Consider the following 19,889-nt stretch of genomic DNA (forward strand, 5'->3'; position numbering starts at 1 on the left):
CTCCTGTGCTGTGATTCATTAAACAAGATGTGGAGTTGGAACACATGTTCCAGTGGCTGTTTGAGGAATTGGTTCCCCCATCTTAGCTGTGAGCTTTGAAACCAAAGGGCTGACCCAGCCAGGAGGTGGAGACCCAGGGCTTGTCAGGGAATTGGGAGGGGTTAGGGGCTTACTATCCCCCACCCCGTGAACAACATGGAGAATGGAAGCTTGGTGGTTTTTGACTCCAGGCTGGGGTCTCCCTTCATGCCCCTGTTGCCTGGATGCCAGGTCTCCAGCCTGGCCTGTCTCTTGAGCTGCAGAGGCCACCCAGCCTCCCATCCCTAGGCGCTCTCCCTGCTGCTTCTGGGGTGGGGATGACCCTCGCACTCCCACCCCCAGGCCCACCCACCTCTGCAGTAGGAGCTGCTCTGGACTGGCCACCACGGGTCTCCGTCGAGCTGCCGCCTGCTGCCAGCCCCAGAACATGGCCCTCCGCAGGCCCTGGAGGCGGGCCTGCACCCACCGCTGGCACTTCTCTTGCAGGAATGCCTGTCCTGTAGCCAGAGAGATGCTGAGGTGCCTCTGAGTGCTCATTCCAGCCTCAAGCCTAGGCCTTGGGGAACCATGGGCCCCTGCTCCGCCAGCCTCAACCCTCTACCCAAGCGGTAACGGCTAACTGGGTTAAAATTCTCCCATTACAGGTGTTCTACTGGTGACTAAGCCAACCAACTCATAGAGTTCTTTTTTAGTTTCTTGATGATGTTTAGGAATCAGGAGAATTCACACAAAAATATAGATTTCCAGCTTTTCTGTAAAAACAAAGGTCTGGCAACACTGGGTCAATATCCCTGGGCAACAATTGGGTCAGGGAAGCTGCTGTCCCCAGTGGACAGGACATAAATTTCTGAACATCCAAGTCCCCACCTGCCAGCCCACTGATATGACATTGGAGGAGTGAGAAGCCTCTAAAATGGCCCCACTGACCCCTGCTTTCTGTGCTGGGCTCTGAGGACCACCTGACTCCTAAAGGCCAGGTGAGGATGATGAGGATGCAGATGAAGATGGTGATGATGATGGTAACACCCACAAGGAGCTGGGTTCTGAGCCAAGCACTTCATGTGGATTGTCTTATAGAATCCTCACCACCACCCTAGCAGGTGGGTACCACTGTCCCCATTTTATGGATGAATAAGCTGAGACTCAGGTTAAGTAGCTTGTTTAAAGTACATACAGTCAGGGAATGGAAGAGTGGGGAGTGTGAACCCAAGCATACAGCATCCGCACACACACACCACACCCCGCCCCACACACCCTGGTCCCAATCTGTCACCCAGTCCATCACTGGAGTCTGTGCTAGAGGACCTGAATCCTGGACATCCCTGCCGGACCTTGGCCCCTCCCTCACCCCTGGTGCCCCGTCCCAGCCCCTGACTCACTCTGCCAGTAGCAGTGCCAGTGGCCCAGGGCACGTCGTTGCAGTCTCCGGCCCCGTTCCCGGGCCCGCAGCTCCACCTCCCGCTGCTGTACCAGCCGCTGCCGCCACAGGCCCAGGGCAGCCCTGCCCCTCCGATCCCAGGCCCAGCGGGCAGCCAGCTCTCTCTGGGCCCCTTGGGCTGTTGCCCAGTGGCTCCAGTCAAGGAGGATGCTGGAAACAGGAGCGTCCACCCTCAGGTGGTCACTGCCACCCTGGGCCAGCCTGGCCCTGCCCTCCCCTCCCCTCCCCTCAGCAGCAAGGAGGGGCTTGGGTGACCCTTTCTCCTGTTTCCATTATGGAGGAGGAGGGGTTGCTAGGGGCTGGAGGGCTTCAACGCTACCCTGAGGGTCATGCTGACAGGTGGTCAGGATACAATGGGACCCCAGACGCCCGATACCAACTGCTGTGATGAACAGCGCTGTGAACTAAGTGCTTACTAATGCTAGGTACTGTGCTTGCTAGGGTATGTGCGTGCCCCTACCTCACTGAGGCCCACCAGTGAGAGCCCTAGTATGAACCCCATACAAATGGGGAGATAGAGGCACAGAGAGGTTAAGCAACTTGTCCGAGATCACACAGCCGGTGTGGGACAAAGCTGAGATACCACAGCCATGAAATTTCTGGGAGAAATGAATACTCTCCCTTACATGATCCCTACCCTCCCCCTCATGTCTCACAGCAGGGCAGGGTAGGAGGGCAGTACCTGAATCTGGGGAGTGAAGGGGGGCCCTCTGGGATGTAGACCCGGGAGACGCAGATGGAAAAGCAAGGATTTCTGGGAAACAGTAAATCCACAGGGCTGGGGAGGGGGCGGGCGGGGTGGGCGGGCAGCATGGCTCCCCTGCCCTGGGAGGGGTCCCTACCGCCTCTGAAGTGTGCTCTGGTGCCACCTCGCTGCGTCCCGGGACTGCTGGGCCCGCGCCCACCAGAGCAGAAGGCATCGCCCCTGCTGTCGCTGACCCGCTGCCCACAGAAAGCTCAACTGGAGCATCTCCAGGAGGGCGGGGGCCCTGGAAGCCTGGGGAAGGAGTTGTGGAGTCCTGGGTGCCCTGGCTTGCCATCATCTCCTCCCCCGTCCTCCTCCCCACCCTCTGCCCCTCACCTTGTCCCGGGAGCTTCTCCGGTGTGTGCTGTGGCCTGGTGGTGGATCTGGGGCCGAGGCAATCCTGGTGCTGCCCGGATCCTGTGCTCTCAGGCGCCAGCCCCTCAGGATGTGCCGCAGTGCCCGCCACTGCACGCCCTTGAAGAAAGAGCTACAGGAGGGGGCAGGGGAGTGCCGGGGTCACACGTCACCTGTGGCTGGGGCTGCTGGAAAGGCACAGAGCTGGGCACCACCAGACTGGCTGCACACTGGGACCACCTGGGACTCTAAGAGATACCGGGGTCCACTGGGGCCCCACCCCTGAAGATTCTGCTTTACTGGTCTGGGTGCTGCCTGGGCTTCCCAAAGTCCCAGGGTGACCTTTATGAGCAGCTGAGGCCAAGAGCACAGCTCTACCTGCTGTGATCACCTGCTTGATTCTCACCACACTCCCGGTGTGGGGGGGACATGCAGTTGATGGGGGGTGGAGCCAGGCCCAGGCCCCCAGACCCAAGAGTCAAGAGCCCACACCAGTATTTCTGCCTTCACTTGGTTCCAAAGGTAGGGAAACGGAGGCTTGAGGAAAGGTCATTTCCTCAAATGCCAAACAGTGGCAAACCTGGGATCCTAGCACTGGTCTCAGGCTACAGGGAACCCCAGACATGTCGCAGGGAGATATGGACTGTGCCCTGGTACCCAAATGCCAGAGGACAGCCTGGCAGAGGGAGGGCTACATTCTGAAGGATCATGGTGAGTTGAGTTTCCCTGGAGTTCCAGCGTTAAAAGAGACTGAGGGTCCAAGTGGACCAAGTGGGTGTGGGGCTGATGGATGCCAGGTGTACAGCTTTTAAGGACAGAATTCTTAACCCTGCAGCTGCTAATTTTCATTCCTCCTGACATCCCACTAGTGAAGCTGACCCCTCCTAACCTCCACCAGCCCCCTCACCCACAACCATCAGCCTGGGCCCTGAATCCCAGCATCCTGTCTTGTATAAAAGCATCAAGAAGAAGGTCTCACTATAGGGACTTTCTTGCTGAAGATTCAGTGTGATTTAGAGCACGGTGCTTGACCCCTCTGAGCCTCAGTTTCTCCAGCTGTGTAATAAGGCAACTGTGCTGTGTATTGGTCGTTCAGTTGTGTCCGACTCTTTTCGGCCCCAAGGACTAGCCCACCAGGTTCCTCTGTCCATGGGATTCTCCAGGCAAGAATACTGGAGTGAGTTGCCATTTTCTACGTTAGGGGATCTTCCCAACCCAGGGATCAAATCTGCATCTCCTGCATTGGCAGGCCGATTCTTAACCACTGAAGGGAAGCCCCAGTAAGGCAACTGGGGTCAGGGAAAAGTGGCTCACTTTTATTCATTTAGAGTATCTACTCTGTGCATATAGGCAGTCCAGGCACCTGTGAAATACTGGGAGGCACTGGTGAGGAGACAGACATGGTTTCCCACTTAACTAGGAGATGGGTGAGATGTGGGTTCAGGTTCTGAGGAGGGAGTTGAGCATTAAACCAACCTCCCATCAGGTTCCGGCCATCCTGGTGGGATTCCATGTCTGTGCCCCTGGCACGCCCTGCCCACCCTCCCCACCCCCTGCCACCAGCTCTCTGCTCAGCCACTGTCTCAGTGTCCCTGGGTCACCTCCCACAGCTCCACACCCGCTGGGCACCACAGGGTGCCAGGCCCCAGGCTGAGACCACAGGAAAGAGCAGGATGCCACCTGTTCCTTATGGAATGCTCCATCATGTGCTGAGCACTGCTCACATGCCCACCCTAGGTTCCCCCAGACCCTATCCCAGGTCACAAGCTTGTGGTCACCTACTCTGCCCGCTGGCGCTGGGACAGCCGCGTCCTCCAGAGCAACAGCACCCGCTGGAGGGCCAGCTTCCGGCAGGCTTCTTGCAGGGAGCCCTGGCCTTGCTCCTGAGGCAGCACCCGGGCCGCAACCATCAGCCTCAACCCATGGGCTGTGGCCCCTCCAGGGACTGAGCTGAAGAGAGCCATGTTCCCTGAGAAGTGGACAAGAGAGGAATCAGTGACCTCTCTTCCTAAAGCCATTGGTGGTCACTGCCTCAGCCCCTGAGGACCCCTCTCCTCATGGGCACTGCCCCCTCCCACCACCTCCAAACCCTCCCCCATCAGGACACCTAAAGATCCTGTTTGGTCTGAGGTGCGGGGGCTGTGTGTCCCCCTTAGATTCGGGGCTTCCCAGGAGTAGGGGCTACATAGCCCTTCGAGGCTTCTCTAGAGGAGCTCATGACAGCGGCCAGGATGGGGCCCACCAAGGCCTGCTGCTCCAGGGACCCTCCCAGGTCTGCCAGGCTGCACCCTTGAGAAAGCTCCCAATCTCATCACCTCTCATCCCGAGAATCTGTAAGTCAACCAGAGCAACTGCAGAAGGAGCTGAAGTGGCGCTGTTTGCTGGGTGCAGGGAGGGGAAGCCCTTTGGCCAGCCACTCACTCACCTGCCTTCTGCCAACAAAGGGACAGCTGGGCCACCTTCGCCCCATCTGAGGCCCGGAGCTGCTTCATCTGCATCCACTGCTGCAGGCACGTCCTCAGGGTCCCTGCCTGGCGGTTGGCCACGTGGTCCCGGTACCGGGTCCCTCTTTGCACGAAACGCTGCCAGGCCCCAAAGCACCTGGATAGCCAAGAGAAAGTGCTGGTGTTCATCGTAGTGACAGCAGCTACAGCCACCGGCCATGTGCCAGACACACCACTGAGGCCCTGGGCGAGCCACTCACCTCACTAAGCCTCGGCTTTCTCATCTGTAAAATGGGGCTGCTTTAAGGATAGTGAGGCATGCCGTCTGCTCAGGCCACACCACCACCACTTCTGGGTGCCTGGCAGTTCTTTGCTGCCTCCTACCTGGCCTCCCACATCCACTGTCATCCCACCCCTCTGGTCAGTGCCTACACCATAACCAGAGTAATATTTTTCTTTCTTTTTTTAAAAAATTGTATTTTTATTTTTTGGCCATGCCTCAAGGCTTGTGGGATCTTAGTTCCCCGACCAGGGATCAAACCTGTGCCTCCTGCAGTGAAAGTGTGGAGCCCTAACCACTGGACCCCCAGGGAAGTCCCTAGATGTCAGGAAGCATTTAACAGGAGGCTTCCTGTGTGCTGTTTTGGATCTGTCAGGAATTCTCTATTCCTTATTAATTCCTGAATATTCAGGAATTAAGAGGAGAGGCAAGCCTGTCCCAGGGGCTGAGGAATCCAGGCATTTCCTTCGTTAGTTTTTCTATACGGTGATAAGTACCCTTTTCCTTCTTGTGAACCATATGGTAAAAGTGATTATTTACAACTCTCTCTCTCTTTAATATGGATCGCCTATGTTTTGTAAGTCTGGAACTTTAATCTTTATCTTTGCTGAGAATAACTACAGTATATATGCCCACACCATGTTGATTAAAACACCTTTGTTCCATCAGAGCTTTGGTCCCAGTGTCTTGCTTTCTCTCTCTGTCTCCCTCTCTCTCTTTTCCAAGAGCTCAGAGGCTCTCTGAGTTCACTTTTCTGCCCAGGCTTCTAAGACCCTCTCGAGAAGGCGCTCTGCACCTTCACCCCATTGAGAGGGTGCCTGAGGCCTCCTTGAACAGAGCAAGCCCTGTGCCAGGGGCTTTATTGGCTTTCTGTGTAAACCAAGGAATATCAGCCTCTTTCTCTCTCCTTTACTTTCTTATTGATCGACTCCGGACCACCAGGTTCCGGTCCATTAAAGGACCTCAACATCTAGAGAAATATTTTTCAAGTGTTAGTCGCTCTATTGTATCTGACTCTTTGTGACCCTGATAGACTATATCCCATCAGGCTCCCCTGTTCATGGGATTTCCCAGGCAAGAATACTGATGTGGGTAGCCATTCCCTTCTCCAGAAATCTTCCCGACCGAGGTATGGAACCTGGGTCTTCTGCATTGCAGGCATCTTATTCTCTTGCTAAAATCCTCCAGCAGTAGTCTCCTTGCTCTGATGAAAATTTCAACTGGTCCCCACTGCCAACAAGGCCCTCTCTGATGATCTGCCCCCCAACACCATTGCACACCTTTCCAACTTCATCTCAGACCACCCTGGCCTCCAACTCTGTACTAACAGGGTTCCAACTTGACCGTCCTTCTTTGAATTTTCCATGTTCCCCTGTCAGAGGCCTTTGAACATGTTGTTCCCTCTGCCTGAAGCTCTTGTCTGCTCTCCCTCTACCAGTCAACCATGCATCCTTCCCATCTCTGCTGAACTCCGGTTGAGGTCAGCTCCCTTTGTTAGACGTTCTCACAGAGAAATTCCCTAGTGGTCCAGTGGTTAAGAATCCACCTGCCTATGCCAGGGACATGGGTTCAATCCCTGGTCTGGGAAGATCCCACATGCCATGGGGCAACTAAACCTGTGCAACACAACTACTGAGTCTGTGACCTCTAGAGTCAGTGCTCTGCAACAAGAGAAGCCACTGGTGTGAGAAACCTGCACACTGCAACTGGAGGGTAGCCCCCACTCACCACAACTAGAGAAAGCCCTCGCAGCAATGAAGACTCATGCAGCCAAAAAAAAGTTCTCACGGAAAACTCTATCAGGGGATGCAATCAGCAAAATGCAGACAGTGGGAAACTATCAGACAAACAACCTGATTTCTTCAACAGATCACTGACAGGAAGAAAACAACAAAAAACTCAGAGGGAACGCCATAGACTAAAAAGACTTTTGACGATTCCTCAACCAATGGCAGCACATGGGCCTTATTTAGATCCCGATTCAAATGAATGATAACAACACATAGTAGAAGTGGAAATTTGACTGTTGGTCAGCTATTTCTTGGTGTTAAGGAATTATTCATATTTCAGGTGTGATCATGGTATGGTGGTACGCGTGTGCTCAGTTGCTTCAGTCCTGTCTGACCCCATGGACTGCAGCCCACCAGGCTCCTCTGTCCATGGGATTCTCCAGGCAAGAGTACTGGAGTGAGTTGCCATTTCCTCCTCCAGGGGATCTTCCCAACGCAGGGATTGAACCCGTGTCTCTTGTGTCTCCTGCATTAGCAGGAGGGTTCTTCACCACTAGCACCACCTGGGAAGCCCATGGTATGGTGGTTCTGTTGTTTAAAAGACTCTGTTTTAGAGATGCTGCGGAGGTATTTACATATGAAATGACAGGATGCCTGGGGTTTTTGTGGGGGAAGTAGCTAGGGTACAGATGAAACAAGTTTTCTCAGGAGGTGATTTTCTTGATGGGTACATTGAAGCTGTTTATTCTGTTTTCCTACTTTTATGTAAGATAAAAATGTCCCATAATAAAATAGTTAACAGGGAAAAAAATCTTCATGTAGCTCTGTGTTCCTTCCCTTCACAACACTTAACTTGGGTGGTATTCACACACACACACATCCTTTGTGATTGTTAATTTCCTTCCTATCTGACCCTGCACTGAGTCATGGGTTCCACGGGCCTTAAGCTCTGCTTGTAATTGAATCCCTGGCTTCCCAGGTGGCTCAGTGGTAAAGAATCCATGGTACATATACACAATGGAATATTACTCAGCTATAAAAAGGGATGCATTTGGGTCAGTTCTAATGAGGTGGATGAACCTGGAGCCTATTATACAGAATGAAGTATGTCAGAAAGAGAAAGACAAATGCTGTATATTAATGCATATATATGGAATTTAGAAAGATAGTACTGATGATCCTACATGCAGGGCAGCAAAGGAGACACAGATGTAAAGAACAGACTTTTGGACTCAGTGGGAGAAGGCAAGGGTGGAATGATTTGAGAGGATAGCATTGAAACATGTACATTGCCATACATAAAATAGATGACCAGGGCAAGTTTGATGCATGAAGCAGGGTACCCAAAGCTGGTGCTCTGGGACAACCTGGAGAGATGGGGTGAGGAGGGAGCGGGGCGGGTAGAATGAGGGGAACACATGTATACTTGTGGCCGATTCATATTGATGTATGGCAAAAACCATCACAGTATTATCAAGTAATTATCCTCTAATTAAAAAAAAAAGAATCCACCTCCCAATGCAGGAGACACAGGAGATGTGTTTTGATCCCTGAGTCAGGAAGATCCCCTGGAGGAGGAAATGGCAACCCACTCCACTTGCCTGGAAAATCCCATGGACAGAGGAGCCTGATGAACTGTAGTTCATGGGGTCACAAAGAATCAGACAGGACTTAGCAACCGCGCACGCATGCATAAATAAATCCCAGCCCCTGGGTGGTGTCTGGCAGCTCTTAGTGTCTCACTAAATGGTGGATGTATTCATTTCTTATTTTCATTGGTCTCTCAACACCAGGAGTCAAGAACTGACTTAAGGGGCTTCCCTGGTGGTCCAGTGGTTAAGACTCCACACTCCCGTGCAGGGGCCCAGGGTTTGATCCCTGATCAGCGAACTAGATCCCACATGCTGCAACTAAAGATCCTGCTTGCCTCGACTAACACCCAGTGAAACCAAATAAATAGATATTTTGTAAAAAATGGACTTAAAAGGCCTCTCCCAGCTGCATCCCACCCTCTGCCTCAGGGAAGGTGGTCCCCATCCTCTCTTCCCCCTACCTGCAGAGCCAGGCTCTCCGATGCTGAGGGTCCAGTGGGGCCACCCAGGCTGCACCTGCAGCAGGAGAACACCAGGTGTGGGGGGGCCTCCCCATCCTCTGAGTCCTCAGCGTGGCCTGGGAGGCCTCTCCCTGGACCCCCTTCTCCTGCCTGGCCCATTCCTTCTGATGGCACCACAGGAGGAAGACTAAAGGGAGGGAAGAAGGCGGGAAGAGAGAGTGAGTGGAGGGGAGCAACAGGGCCAGGAGGGACCACTGAATCCTGGGATGCCAGGCTGAGTGGCCTGGGATCAGTCAGTCACTCTCCATCTCTGGGCCTCAGTTTCCCCATGAGTGAGTCATGTCTAAGGACTTCCAAGTTCTAACATACAAGCTTCTGTCTGGCCTGTGTCCATCTTCCATGGCACACAAATGCGGGATGTGCCCCTCTCCTACTATGTGTCCTTGAGCTGGGCACTTAATTTCCCTGTGCCTCAGTTCCCCGTCAGTGAAATGGGCACAATGCCTTGCCAAGGTCACCATGAAACTTAAATGAGATCTTGTCTGGGAAGTTGCCAGGGTAGATACTCAGTAAGCACTCACTTACTCACTGAGGAGCCCCTGACCCCCCTGCCCTGCCCAGTGTGGGGGCCTGGGCCTACCCTGCCTGGCTCCATGTGCCCAGTGTAGGGACTCGGGCCCTGCCCTGCCTGGATCCATCTCCCCCTTTCCCCAGAACCCCACGTCTCACCAGCCAGATGTTGCAGAGCCTGCAGGATCGGGACTCCCCTCTCTCCTCCATCTGGCCTCAGCCCAGAACGCAACGGAATCGGCTGGGCTCCCGCCTCCTCTCTCAAACTCCCTGGACTGAGAGTGAAGTTGCCCAGGTAGAAACTGATGCCCTCCCTGGCCTAGGGAGGGCACCCAGTCCCAACCCATCCACCCCAGTCCTGAAGGACCATTTGCTGGCAGGAGCGAAGGTGCGCTGAGCCACCCCCCTGTTCTATTCCAGACAGTACATTCTGTTCCTGATATGTGAGTAATTTGTGGGGAGGGTTCTGCTTTTGCTGTATTCTCTTTAATACTATTTGGATTTTTTACAACAAACATGCATTAAAATAAATATTACTTAAATAAATATTTTAAACACAATTGTTTAAAAATAAGAATGGGACTTCCCTGATGGTCCATCCAGTGGTTAAGAATCCACCTGCCAACAGGGAACATGGGATCAATCCCTGGTCTGGGAAGCTCCCATGTGCCTTAGGGCAACTAAGCCTATGCACATGACTACTAAACCTGTGCTCTAGAGCCCGAGAGCCGCAGATACTAAAGCCCATGAGCCTAGAGCCTGCGCTCCACAAGAGAAGCCACCACAGTGAGAGGCCTGAGCGCCACACAAAGTGTAGCCGCCACTTCCTGCAACCAGCGACAGCCTGCAAACAGCAACAAAGACCCAGCAGAGCCCAAAATAAATAAATAAAATCTTAAAAATGAAAAAAAGAACAAAAACAATACATCGTTGGAACGGAAAACTGAGGAACTGAAAATAAGCATCTTAAATCTCACTGCCCCAGAAATGATCACTATTTCCATTTGACCTTTTTTGGGGGGACAGGGGAAAATGAGATTTATTTACTTATTTTTATTTTTAACAGTGGTAATTAAAATACACATAAAATTTACCATCATAACCATTTTAAGTAAATATTCTAAACACGATTGTTTTAAAATAAATATTTAAAACACAATAACCATTTTAAGTGAACAGTTCAGTGGTGTTAACTAATTCACACTGTTATGCAACATTTTAATATTTTTCCTTCTGGTCTTTTTTCTATGCACTATTTTTCATTCATAGAAAACAATATCTTGGGTACTGAAGTGAAGTGAAAGTCACTCAGTTGTGTCCGATTCTTTGCAACCCCATGGACTATACAGTCCACGGAATTCTCCAGGCCAGAATTACTGGAGTGGGTAGCCTTTCCTTTCTCCAGGGAATCTTCCCAACCCAGCGATCAAACCCAGGTCTCCCGCATTGCAGGTGGATTCTTTACCAGCTGAGCCACAAGGGAAGCCCAAGAATACTGGAGTGGGTAGCCTATCCCTTCTCCAGTAGATCTTCCCAACCTAGGAATCAAACCAGGGTCTCCTGCATTGCAGGTGGATTCTTTACTATCAGGGAAGCCCATTTGGGTACCATTTTTTCTTTTTGTTGCCACACAGTTTGTGGAATCTCCCCAACCAGGGACTGAACCCAGGCCCTTGGCCGTGAAAGCACAGAGTCCTGCAGCAAATTCCCACTGGCTGTCTATTTTACATACAGTAATGCTTATGTCTCAGTTTGCTATATGATGCAGGGAGCTCAGACCCGGTACTCTGTGACAACCTAGAGGGGTGGGATGGGGAGGGAGGCTCAAGAGGGAGGAAACATATGTATACCTATGGCTGATTCATGTTGACGTAGGGCAGAAACTGGCACACTATTGTAAAGCAATTATCCTCCAATTAAAAATAAATAGAAAAAAAAAATTTTTTTTTTAAAGCACAGAATCCTAACCACTGGACTGCCAGGGAATTCCTTCTTAGGTACTATTTTGATGTGGGGGAGCTGTGCTGGGTCTTCATTGCTGCATGGGCTCTTTTCTAGTTCTGGCAAGTTCTAGTTGCAACTAAATGCAACTACCCTCTAGTTGCATTTGAGCGGGCTTCTCATGGCAGTGGCTTCTCTTGTTGCAGAGCACGGGCTGTAGAGCACACAGGCTTCGATGTTGTGGCATATGGGCTCAGTAGTTGCGATTCCCTGGGCTCTAGAGAAGAGGCTCAGTACCTGTGGCACACAGGCTTAGTTGCTCTGCAACAGGTGGCATATTCCCAGATCAGGGATCGAACCCATGTCTCCTGCATTGGCAGGTAGATTCTTCACCACTGAGCCACCAGGGAAGCCCATTAGGTACTGTTTTTTAACCCTCTTTTTTTTTCTCCCAGCATTAAAAATACCCATATGCAAATACCCATAAAGCTACTTCTAGAAAGGAGGATAAGATATATAAGGAGGGAGATGAAACTTTTGAATTAACTGAAATACTTGCAACTATCTTCAATGTTTTTTCAAATCAAGCATGCATTCCTATTATGATTATTATAATAGGAAAAAACACCAATAAAGATATGGAAACAAAAAATAAAAAAAGAATGGGGAGGAATTTTAAAAATCTTGATAAACATCATATTGAACAGTTGCCAAATGTTTATCACATGGTTAAATAACAATTTTCTCACTTGATGTTGGATAGTGAAGTTTTCATAGGTATAAATAACGCCACGATGGACATCCTTTTGCACAAATCCTTGTCCACATTTGAGGGGAAGTAGGGGACAAGAAGGGAAGGCCACAAGCACTGTCCAGGTCACACTGACCAACCTGGGGTGTCCCAGACTACCTGCTTCTCCAGGCACCATCCACCACAGGCTTCCTTCCTGAGGGGCCTTGGTCCTGGTCTTCCCCGGAGGACAGAGGTCTTGGCCCAGCCTGGACGTGAGGCTGCCCTTGTTTGTGCTGCTGAATCAAGTGTCTCCACTAGGTCAAGAGAGAAGGGGAAGAGGGACGTTGGCTGATGCCTCAAATGTGCTCTGAGCGGGAAGGGCAGAGACAAAGTCAGACACTGTGGTCTTAACCAATTAGATGCCCCTGCCTCTTTGGGAATGAATGGATGGATGGATGGATGGATGGAGAAATGGAGCCCAAGAGGCAGGGTTTTCCTTGGGAGACAAAACCTGGAGCTAGACCCTCCCAAAGCACTTTTCCTAAGGAGGGACAAACACTGAAATGCCCTCCCAGTCCTGGCTAGCAAACCTCTAGTAAAAAATTGTTTAATCGCTAAGTTGCGTCCAACTCTTTTGACAGCATGGACTGTAGCCCACCAGGTTCCTCTGTCCATGGGATTTCCCAGGCAAAAATATTGGAGTGGGTTGCCATTTCCTTCTCCAAGAGATCTTCCTGACCCAGGGATTGAAACTGCATCTCCTGCATTGAGGGGCAGATTCTTAACTGCTGAGCCACCAGGGAAGCCCCTAGTTTAAAAAAAAAAAAAAGCAACCACTTAAATAGCAGTTTGCTATTTGCTTGCTATGTGCTAGGCAGGATTCTGAGTTCCTTATATTTATTAATTTAACCTCACAACAGGGCTTCCCTGGTAGCTCAGCTGGTAAAGAATCCACTTGCAATGCGGGAGGCCTGGGTTCCATCCCTGGGATGGGAAGATCCACTGGAGGAGGGCATGGCAACCCACTCCAGTATTCTTGCCTGGAGAGTTCCCATGGACCGAGGGATCGCAGAGAGTCGGACACGACTGAGCTAATAAGCACAGCACAACCTCACAACAACCTTGAGAGGTATGTACTATTGTGAGTGCATTTCAGAGCTAAAGAGACTAAGGCACAGAGAGGTCAAGTAACCTCCCCAAGATCACACAGTGAGAAAATGTGGAGGAAAGGAAAGTGGTGGAAATAGGATTTGAACTTGAGCAGAGTTCAGTCACGTGTCTGGGCTGATGCCTGCCCGCTCTCCTGCTAATCACTCAGGGGGAACAATCTGTTCCCCAAGAGAACCTCCTCCCCAGACACACAGGTGTTTCATCACCTCCTCATGCCCCAATCTGGAGGTTCCTAACCTTCTGGAAGGTCCGGGCCAGCAGAGCCTGCGTGTGTCGCTCCCTTGCCGCATCCAGCTGGGCCTCCCGGAGCCACAGTCCCCACCGCAGTGCTCGCAGACCCCTGCGTAACAGCTGCCGCCGGCCCAGCGCCACGGCCGCCGCCACTGCCCGCTGCCGCTGTGCCCAGCGCCACCATCCTCTGAAACATCTGGACAGCCACTGCCAGCTGGGGACAGATGAAGCTGACCAGGGGTGGGCCTGGCCCCCAGCCCCAGAGAGCAGCTGGAGGCTCAGCACCACCCACATTGCCTTTCCAGCATGGAGGGTGACGCTCCACCCCAAGGCAGGAGGGCTGGCGGAACACTGGGAGGACTTTGCTCTGCAGAGGGCTAGCCTTGGAAATCCCATAAAAAAGGGCTTCTGGAGGCGGGGGAATGCCCTGTTTGACTGACAAGAGTGCTGGGCAGCCTGACAAGTTTCAGATCCCAGGAAGCAGCAGCCCCCACGTTCCTGTCCTTAGGGGCCTGGGAGGTTCCCTCCCCCTTAAATTCTGCAAGGATCTGCCAGCCGGGCCTTATGGCCATCAGGCCCAAATCTGCAGGCAAGTGGGACAGGAGCTGTTTCCAGAGCGTGGCCTCGGTCCCCACACCACAGCACATATCCTCACCGGCCTAACTCAGGCTCCAGGTTCACAGTGTTTCTGGGTTTGTTCTTGGAAAATAAAAGAACACAACACACTCTCAGGCCGAGAAGCAAGCAGGACTAGATACCCCCTGCTAAGCCTGCCTGCCCAAGGCCTCCCTTTCGAGGGAGGGTGACAGGGTAGTGACAGCCATCTTGGAGTGAGAATTCCTGGGAGGGAGGGCAGCCCCCAACCCAGAGTCCCCTAACTCCCAGACTCCTCTGGCCCCTACCTGCAGGGCACTCCTCGTGGAGGCTATGTCTGGCGGCCCGGAAGTTGACCTTTCTTTCTCCCTGCTTATCCGCTCCCTTGGGGCCCTGTTCCCTCCTTCCTGCCCAGGGAGGATGCCCCAGGCTGAACTGGATGAGGTTGAAAAGCAGAGTCTGGCCTCCCTGCTGGCCGCCCCTGGAGGGAGCAGGGGGTCCCCCCTCTGCCCCCAGCCGTGTGTAGTCCCTGGGGAGCACTGCTCTCCTTGCCTTAGGGGGCAGGAAGAAAGGACCACCTGCTCAGGGTCAAGGGCATCCCCAGGCAGCATCTCCAGAGTGGTCCTCAGTGATGCACGCTTGCTGCTTGCCTGAGAGTCTGAGAGACCCTCCTGGGCCCCCTGTGTCTCTGGGAAACCGGAAGTTCCCCTGAGGCCTCGGGAGTGTCTCCTCCTCTCATCCCAGGAATCAAGAACAGGCTGGCAGGGCCGGGAGCAGACAGGGAGTGTCTGGCCAGCTCTGGTCCAGAGCTCCTGCCGCACAGGGCCTGGGGGTTCCCGGGATGCCTGGCACCTGAGCCTCACTGCCTCGCACTCCAGGCATTGCACGCAGACCAGCAGCTGGTGAATGGCAGCTTGGGATGGGGCCCGAGGCGCGATCTGGGCAGGGACAGCCAGGTCTTTCAGGGTCAGGGGTTCCCCCACGAGCCTGGAGGTCCAGCCCCCCAGGCCACACTGGGATCTGGGGTCTGACCATGTGGGCCCTTTGAGTGGCGCCAGCCCTGTAGTAAGCTTGATGTCTGGGCAAGAGGTATCTGTGGCCAGCAGCCAGGACCGCCTCAGATTGGAGGATGGATGAGCCAGTGGCCCTCGTGGTAGGGGGCTTCCCTGGGGCATCAGGTGGAGCGAGAAGCTCTCCTGAGGCTCTGACCAGAGTTGGGGACTGGTGAGATGTCCACACTCAGCTGTGTGGGTCTCCCTGGCGCATAAATTACTTTGCTGGATCGCAAAGTCTTTGGCTGTCCCTTGGGGTCTCCCAACCAAGGACTGCAGGTTGACCTGCTGCCGGAAACTTGAGTTGGTCAGCCGGCCGGTCGTGTCCCTCAGGATGAGGCCCAGGCTGGGGCTGGGGTTGCGGCTGGTCAGGTTGCTCTGGACTTGGCAAGGTTCCTGGCACAGTGCTGTCCCCAGGCACGGTGTGGCAGCAGGTCCTGCCCTCTCAGCCGGGCCCATGGGCACCCACCGGCCGTGTCTACTGCCCAGGCCAACACCCAGGCTCTTCCGGAGTCTCCATGGCTCTAAAGAAAGGACAGACAGTTATGCGCTGGGGGAGGACTCTGTGGTCAGTGCTCGGGAGGGGCAAGGGAGGGAGCCCAGAGTCCAGAGGTCTGTGTCAGCTATTGTCCTGGGTGGACCGATGGATGCACCCCAAGAGCAGCAACCTGGCATCAATGCAGGGAATCAACGCGGGGATGGGGCAGGGGCTCGGAGGAGGGCAGCAAGAAGCAGGGAGAGAGTGGGGAGGCGGCTGAGGGGTGTCCCAGGTGACAGGTGATGGGGCTGGAATGGGGGCAGTAGGGTGGAGAGGAAGCAGATCAGATCTGCTGAGAAGGTGAAGGCGTAAAAGAGGGTGAAGGGGAAAGAAGCATCAAGGACAACTCCCTGGTGTCCAGCTTGAGCAGAGGTGCTGGGTGAGGGGGTGGCTCACAGCTGGAGTGAGAGCAAGACCCAACACATTAAAGTGAAAAGGGAGCTGCTCTGGGGACCAAGGGCATGGGGCTTAGAGCCCTCCCCTACGCAGCCACCACCCCCCCACCCCTCTCCACTGCCACCAGTCTCCCCAGCCCGCCTCCCTTCCACCTGGCCTCTTGGATGCTGGTGAGATGCCTGGGAGGGCCTGGCAGGTAGAATGGGCCATGGAAGTTTGCAGACTGGAACTAAAGTTCAGAGAGGTTAAGTACCTTGCCCTATGGTCACACAGCTAGAACACAGAGAAACTGGCGTGTGACTTGGAATCTGAACTAGTTCTTGGGTTGCTCCCACTCTTGGCTGCACAGCTCTGTAGCCTTCTGGAATCCCCAGGCACCTGAGCAGGAGGGTTCCCCAGCCCACCACTGCAGAGACCTAGCTCTGGGGCTCCTGTTTCCCCCTTTCTCACCTCACGTCCTGACTTCCTGATCCTCCCTTGGGGCCTGGGCTGGAAGACTTTGTCCTGGTCCAGTTGGCCTCAAACAGCTAATCTCAGGAATTAACAAGGCCCTGGGCTGGCCTGTCTGCAAAAGGGGCTCTGGGCGGCTACCCAAGGGGGCCCTGCTCTTGCCACCTCTGACCCAGACCCACTGAAACTCTTGCCTGGCCTCAGGGAGGCTGCCGGCCTGGGGGGCACATTCTCCTTGTAGCTGGCATCAGGTCTCAGCTCCATGTGCTCCAGGGCAAAGCTGGGGGCAGGGGGCAGTGATCTTGTTCCACACCACAGCTGGCGGTCCTATTTGATTAGAGGGGCTCTGAGGGGTAAGGACAGAGTACCCAGCTCTTACCCAGCCATGCGCATCCCTGGTCCCCAACCCCACCCATCACCAGCATCCCTGGCTGACCTGAGGTCCAGCCTGGCTGTCCTGTTCAGGGACCCTTTGGGTCTCCTCTCCCCAGCCCCCTACCACCCTTTTCCCTTGTCATTTTCTCGTGTCTTCCGGCACCCACTCCTTCTAACACTGATGACAGATTCCTGTGGACTGCGCATCCCCAGCAGCCCTGTCAGGTAGGGGCTCTTTCTTTCAGAACTCCAGGCAGGATTGAGTGCCCCTCTTTGATTCCTGTGGCCACTTCCCAACCATTCTCCCTCTGTCTTCTCTAGAATGTTCTGGTTCTAAGCTCCAGGCGAGCCAGCAACGAAGTTCTAATAATTTATTTCTTGAAGATGTCAGCTTCGGCTCACTGTCACTTTGTCCAACACACACCTAAGTTCTGGGTGGTTTTACCCTCCATGTGGACGAGCCCTCTAATTCCTGGTCTGCAAGTCCTTGACCCTCTTGCTTCCCACCATCTTGTCCTTCACCCAACCTCAGCCACCGGTGCCCAGGGTCCCCCCAGACTCTGTCATCCTCAATAACTGCACCCCTCCCTAATTTCTGTTTCAGAGCCCACACCCATCTTTCCAGCTCCCTCCTCTGGACCTTGCATGAGACCTGGTCCTCTCTTCTCATCACCCTTTGTCCTTTGATCCTTGATGTCTCTCTCCTGCCTCCTGCAGCTTAGCCATCCAGTGTCCTAACCATCCCCTCTGTGCACTCCCAGCTCCTCCTCTCTGCCACTCACTCAGAAAAATGACAACACAGGTTAAAGTGACTAAAGGAAACCCAACAACTGCACTGGTGGCCTTGCTCAGAAAGTACCACCTCAGCCTCAAGCAGGGCCCCCAAGGCTGCTGGAGAATCAGACTCTGGTCCCCTCCTCCCAGCCCTCCCCGATGCTAACTCACACTTTCTCTGCTGTTCTCAGGCCTCTGCCACCACTTCTCTGCTCACCCCCTACAGCAGAACTTGTTCCTATTTTATCCATCAAATAGGGACATCAGAAGAGAAATGCTGGCACTTCCTAGCAGTCCAGAGGCTAAGGCTCCATGCTCCCAGTGCAGGGGCCTGGGTTCTGTCCCTGGTCAGGGAACAAGATCCCACCTGAAGGTCTGGATGCTGGGAAAGATTGAAGGCAAAGGAGAATGAAAGGTTGGATTGAGCGAGGATGAGCAGAGGATGAGATGGTTGGGTGGCATCACCGACTCAATGGACATGAATTTTGAGTAAACGCCAGGGGATAGTGGAGGACAGAGGAAGCTGGCATGATGCAATTCATGGGATCACAAAGTGACAGACATGACTTGGTGGCTGAACAACAACAAAAGCTGCAATTAAAGGTCCTGCGTGCTGCAACTAAGACACAGTGCAGCCAACCAATAAATAAACAAAAATAAATATATATATATGTATAAAGAGAAATGCTGTTAAGTGTCACCTTTGTATCCATAGTCTCTCCCAGCCCCTCCGCCATCCTGTGTGGTCCCACCCCCAGCCTGACCCTCCTCTGTGCTCCAGAGGCCATCCTGTCTGCCCTGCCCAAAGCCAGCACCTGGGGCCACCACTGGCCTCTGAGGTCCCATCCTGTGACTCAGAAAGAGCACCTTCGATCCCCATAGCCCCACAGCTGATTCAGCCCCCCACCCCCACCAGGACACAGAGCTGGGGTGCAGGACACAGGCTATGGTGTGTCAGGGCCTTGTCCCCGCTCCTTAAGTCACTTCCCCCACCATCAACACTTCCCCTTTCTTGACTGATTCATTCCCATCAGCACTTAAACGGTGGTTATTTTTTTCCATCTTTAAAAACAAAAACACCAAACAACAACAACATTCTCCTTTTGAGCCTCCAGGAAGGACCCAGGCCATGTCTTCCCTTCTCATCACCCCCAAATCCCAATTCCTTCCCCACCTTCACCTCTGCTGACCTCACTGCACTCAGGCTCCTCTCACCCCAAAGATCCTTTCCTCTAGGTGACCTCTGGGATGCTACACCCCTGGCCGGTTCTCAGCCCCCAGCTTGCAGGATCTTAGCTTCCTGTTGTTTAGTCGCTAAGTAATGTCCGACTCTTTGCAACCCCATGTACTGCAGCATGCCAGGCTTCCCTGTCCATCACCAACTCCCAGAGCTTGCTCAAACTCATGTCTATCAAGTCAGTGATGTCATCTCATCCTCTGTTGTCCCCTTCTCCTCCTGCCTTCAATCTTTCCCAACATGAGGGTCTTTTCCAATGAGTCAGTTCTTCACATCAGGAGGCCAAAGTATTGGAGTTTCAGCTTCAGCATCAGTCCTTCCAATGAATATCAGGACTGATTTCCTTTAGGATTGACTGGTTGGATCTCCTTGCTGTCCAAGGAACTCTCAAGAATCTTCTCCAACACCACAGTTTGAAGGCATCAATTCTTTGGTGCTCTACTTTTTTAATTGCCCAACTCTCATATCTTTACATGACTACTGAAAAAAACATTGCTTTAACTATATGGACCTTTGTTGACAAAGTAATGTCTCTGCTTTTTAATATGCTGTCGAGGTTTGTCATAGCTTTCCTTCCAAGGAGCATCAAACCCAGTCAAAGTGTGGAATTCTAGCCACCAGACCACCAGGGAATTCCCAGCCCTCTGTTTTCTGAAGGCAGGACACTGTTACTCAGTCTCCTCAGAGTCCCTGTCTCCCTGACTCCAGGTTGCCCCTCTCAGTTTTCCTCCCTCCCTTCTGCCTG

The 19,889-nt window shown here is 53.2% G+C and overlaps 1 protein-coding gene across 1 annotated transcript in view; it reads right to left on the minus strand.

Moving 5' to 3' along the window:
• Positions 1-16,410, minus strand: part of C16H1orf167 (chromosome 16 C1orf167 homolog) — a 22,114-nt gene extending 5,704 nt beyond the window's left edge. The window contains exons 1-12 of the mRNA XM_061382701.1: positions 14,631-16,410; positions 14,384-14,427; positions 13,735-13,942; positions 12,505-12,641; positions 9,813-9,928; positions 9,084-9,270; positions 5,002-5,177; positions 4,359-4,545; positions 2,559-2,709; positions 2,320-2,474; positions 1,419-1,627; positions 392-536 (exon numbers count right to left, since the gene is read on the minus strand). Coding sequence (XP_061238685.1) covers positions 392-536; positions 1,419-1,627; positions 2,320-2,474; positions 2,559-2,709; positions 4,359-4,545; positions 5,002-5,177; positions 9,084-9,270; positions 9,813-9,928; positions 12,505-12,641; positions 13,735-13,942; positions 14,384-14,427; positions 14,631-15,833 — 2,918 coding nt within the window. The 5' untranslated portion in view covers positions 15,834-16,410. The remainder of the gene's footprint in view (positions 1-391; positions 537-1,418; positions 1,628-2,319; positions 2,475-2,558; positions 2,710-4,358; positions 4,546-5,001; positions 5,178-9,083; positions 9,271-9,812; positions 9,929-12,504; positions 12,642-13,734; positions 13,943-14,383; positions 14,428-14,630) is intronic.
• Between the last annotated feature and the right edge of the window lie 3,479 nt (positions 16,411-19,889).

Source organism: Bos javanicus, chromosome 16, assembly GCF_032452875.1.
Source record: "Bos javanicus breed banteng chromosome 16, ARS-OSU_banteng_1.0, whole genome shotgun sequence".
In the NCBI taxonomy this organism is placed as follows: domain Eukaryota; kingdom Metazoa; phylum Chordata; class Mammalia; order Artiodactyla; family Bovidae; genus Bos; species Bos javanicus.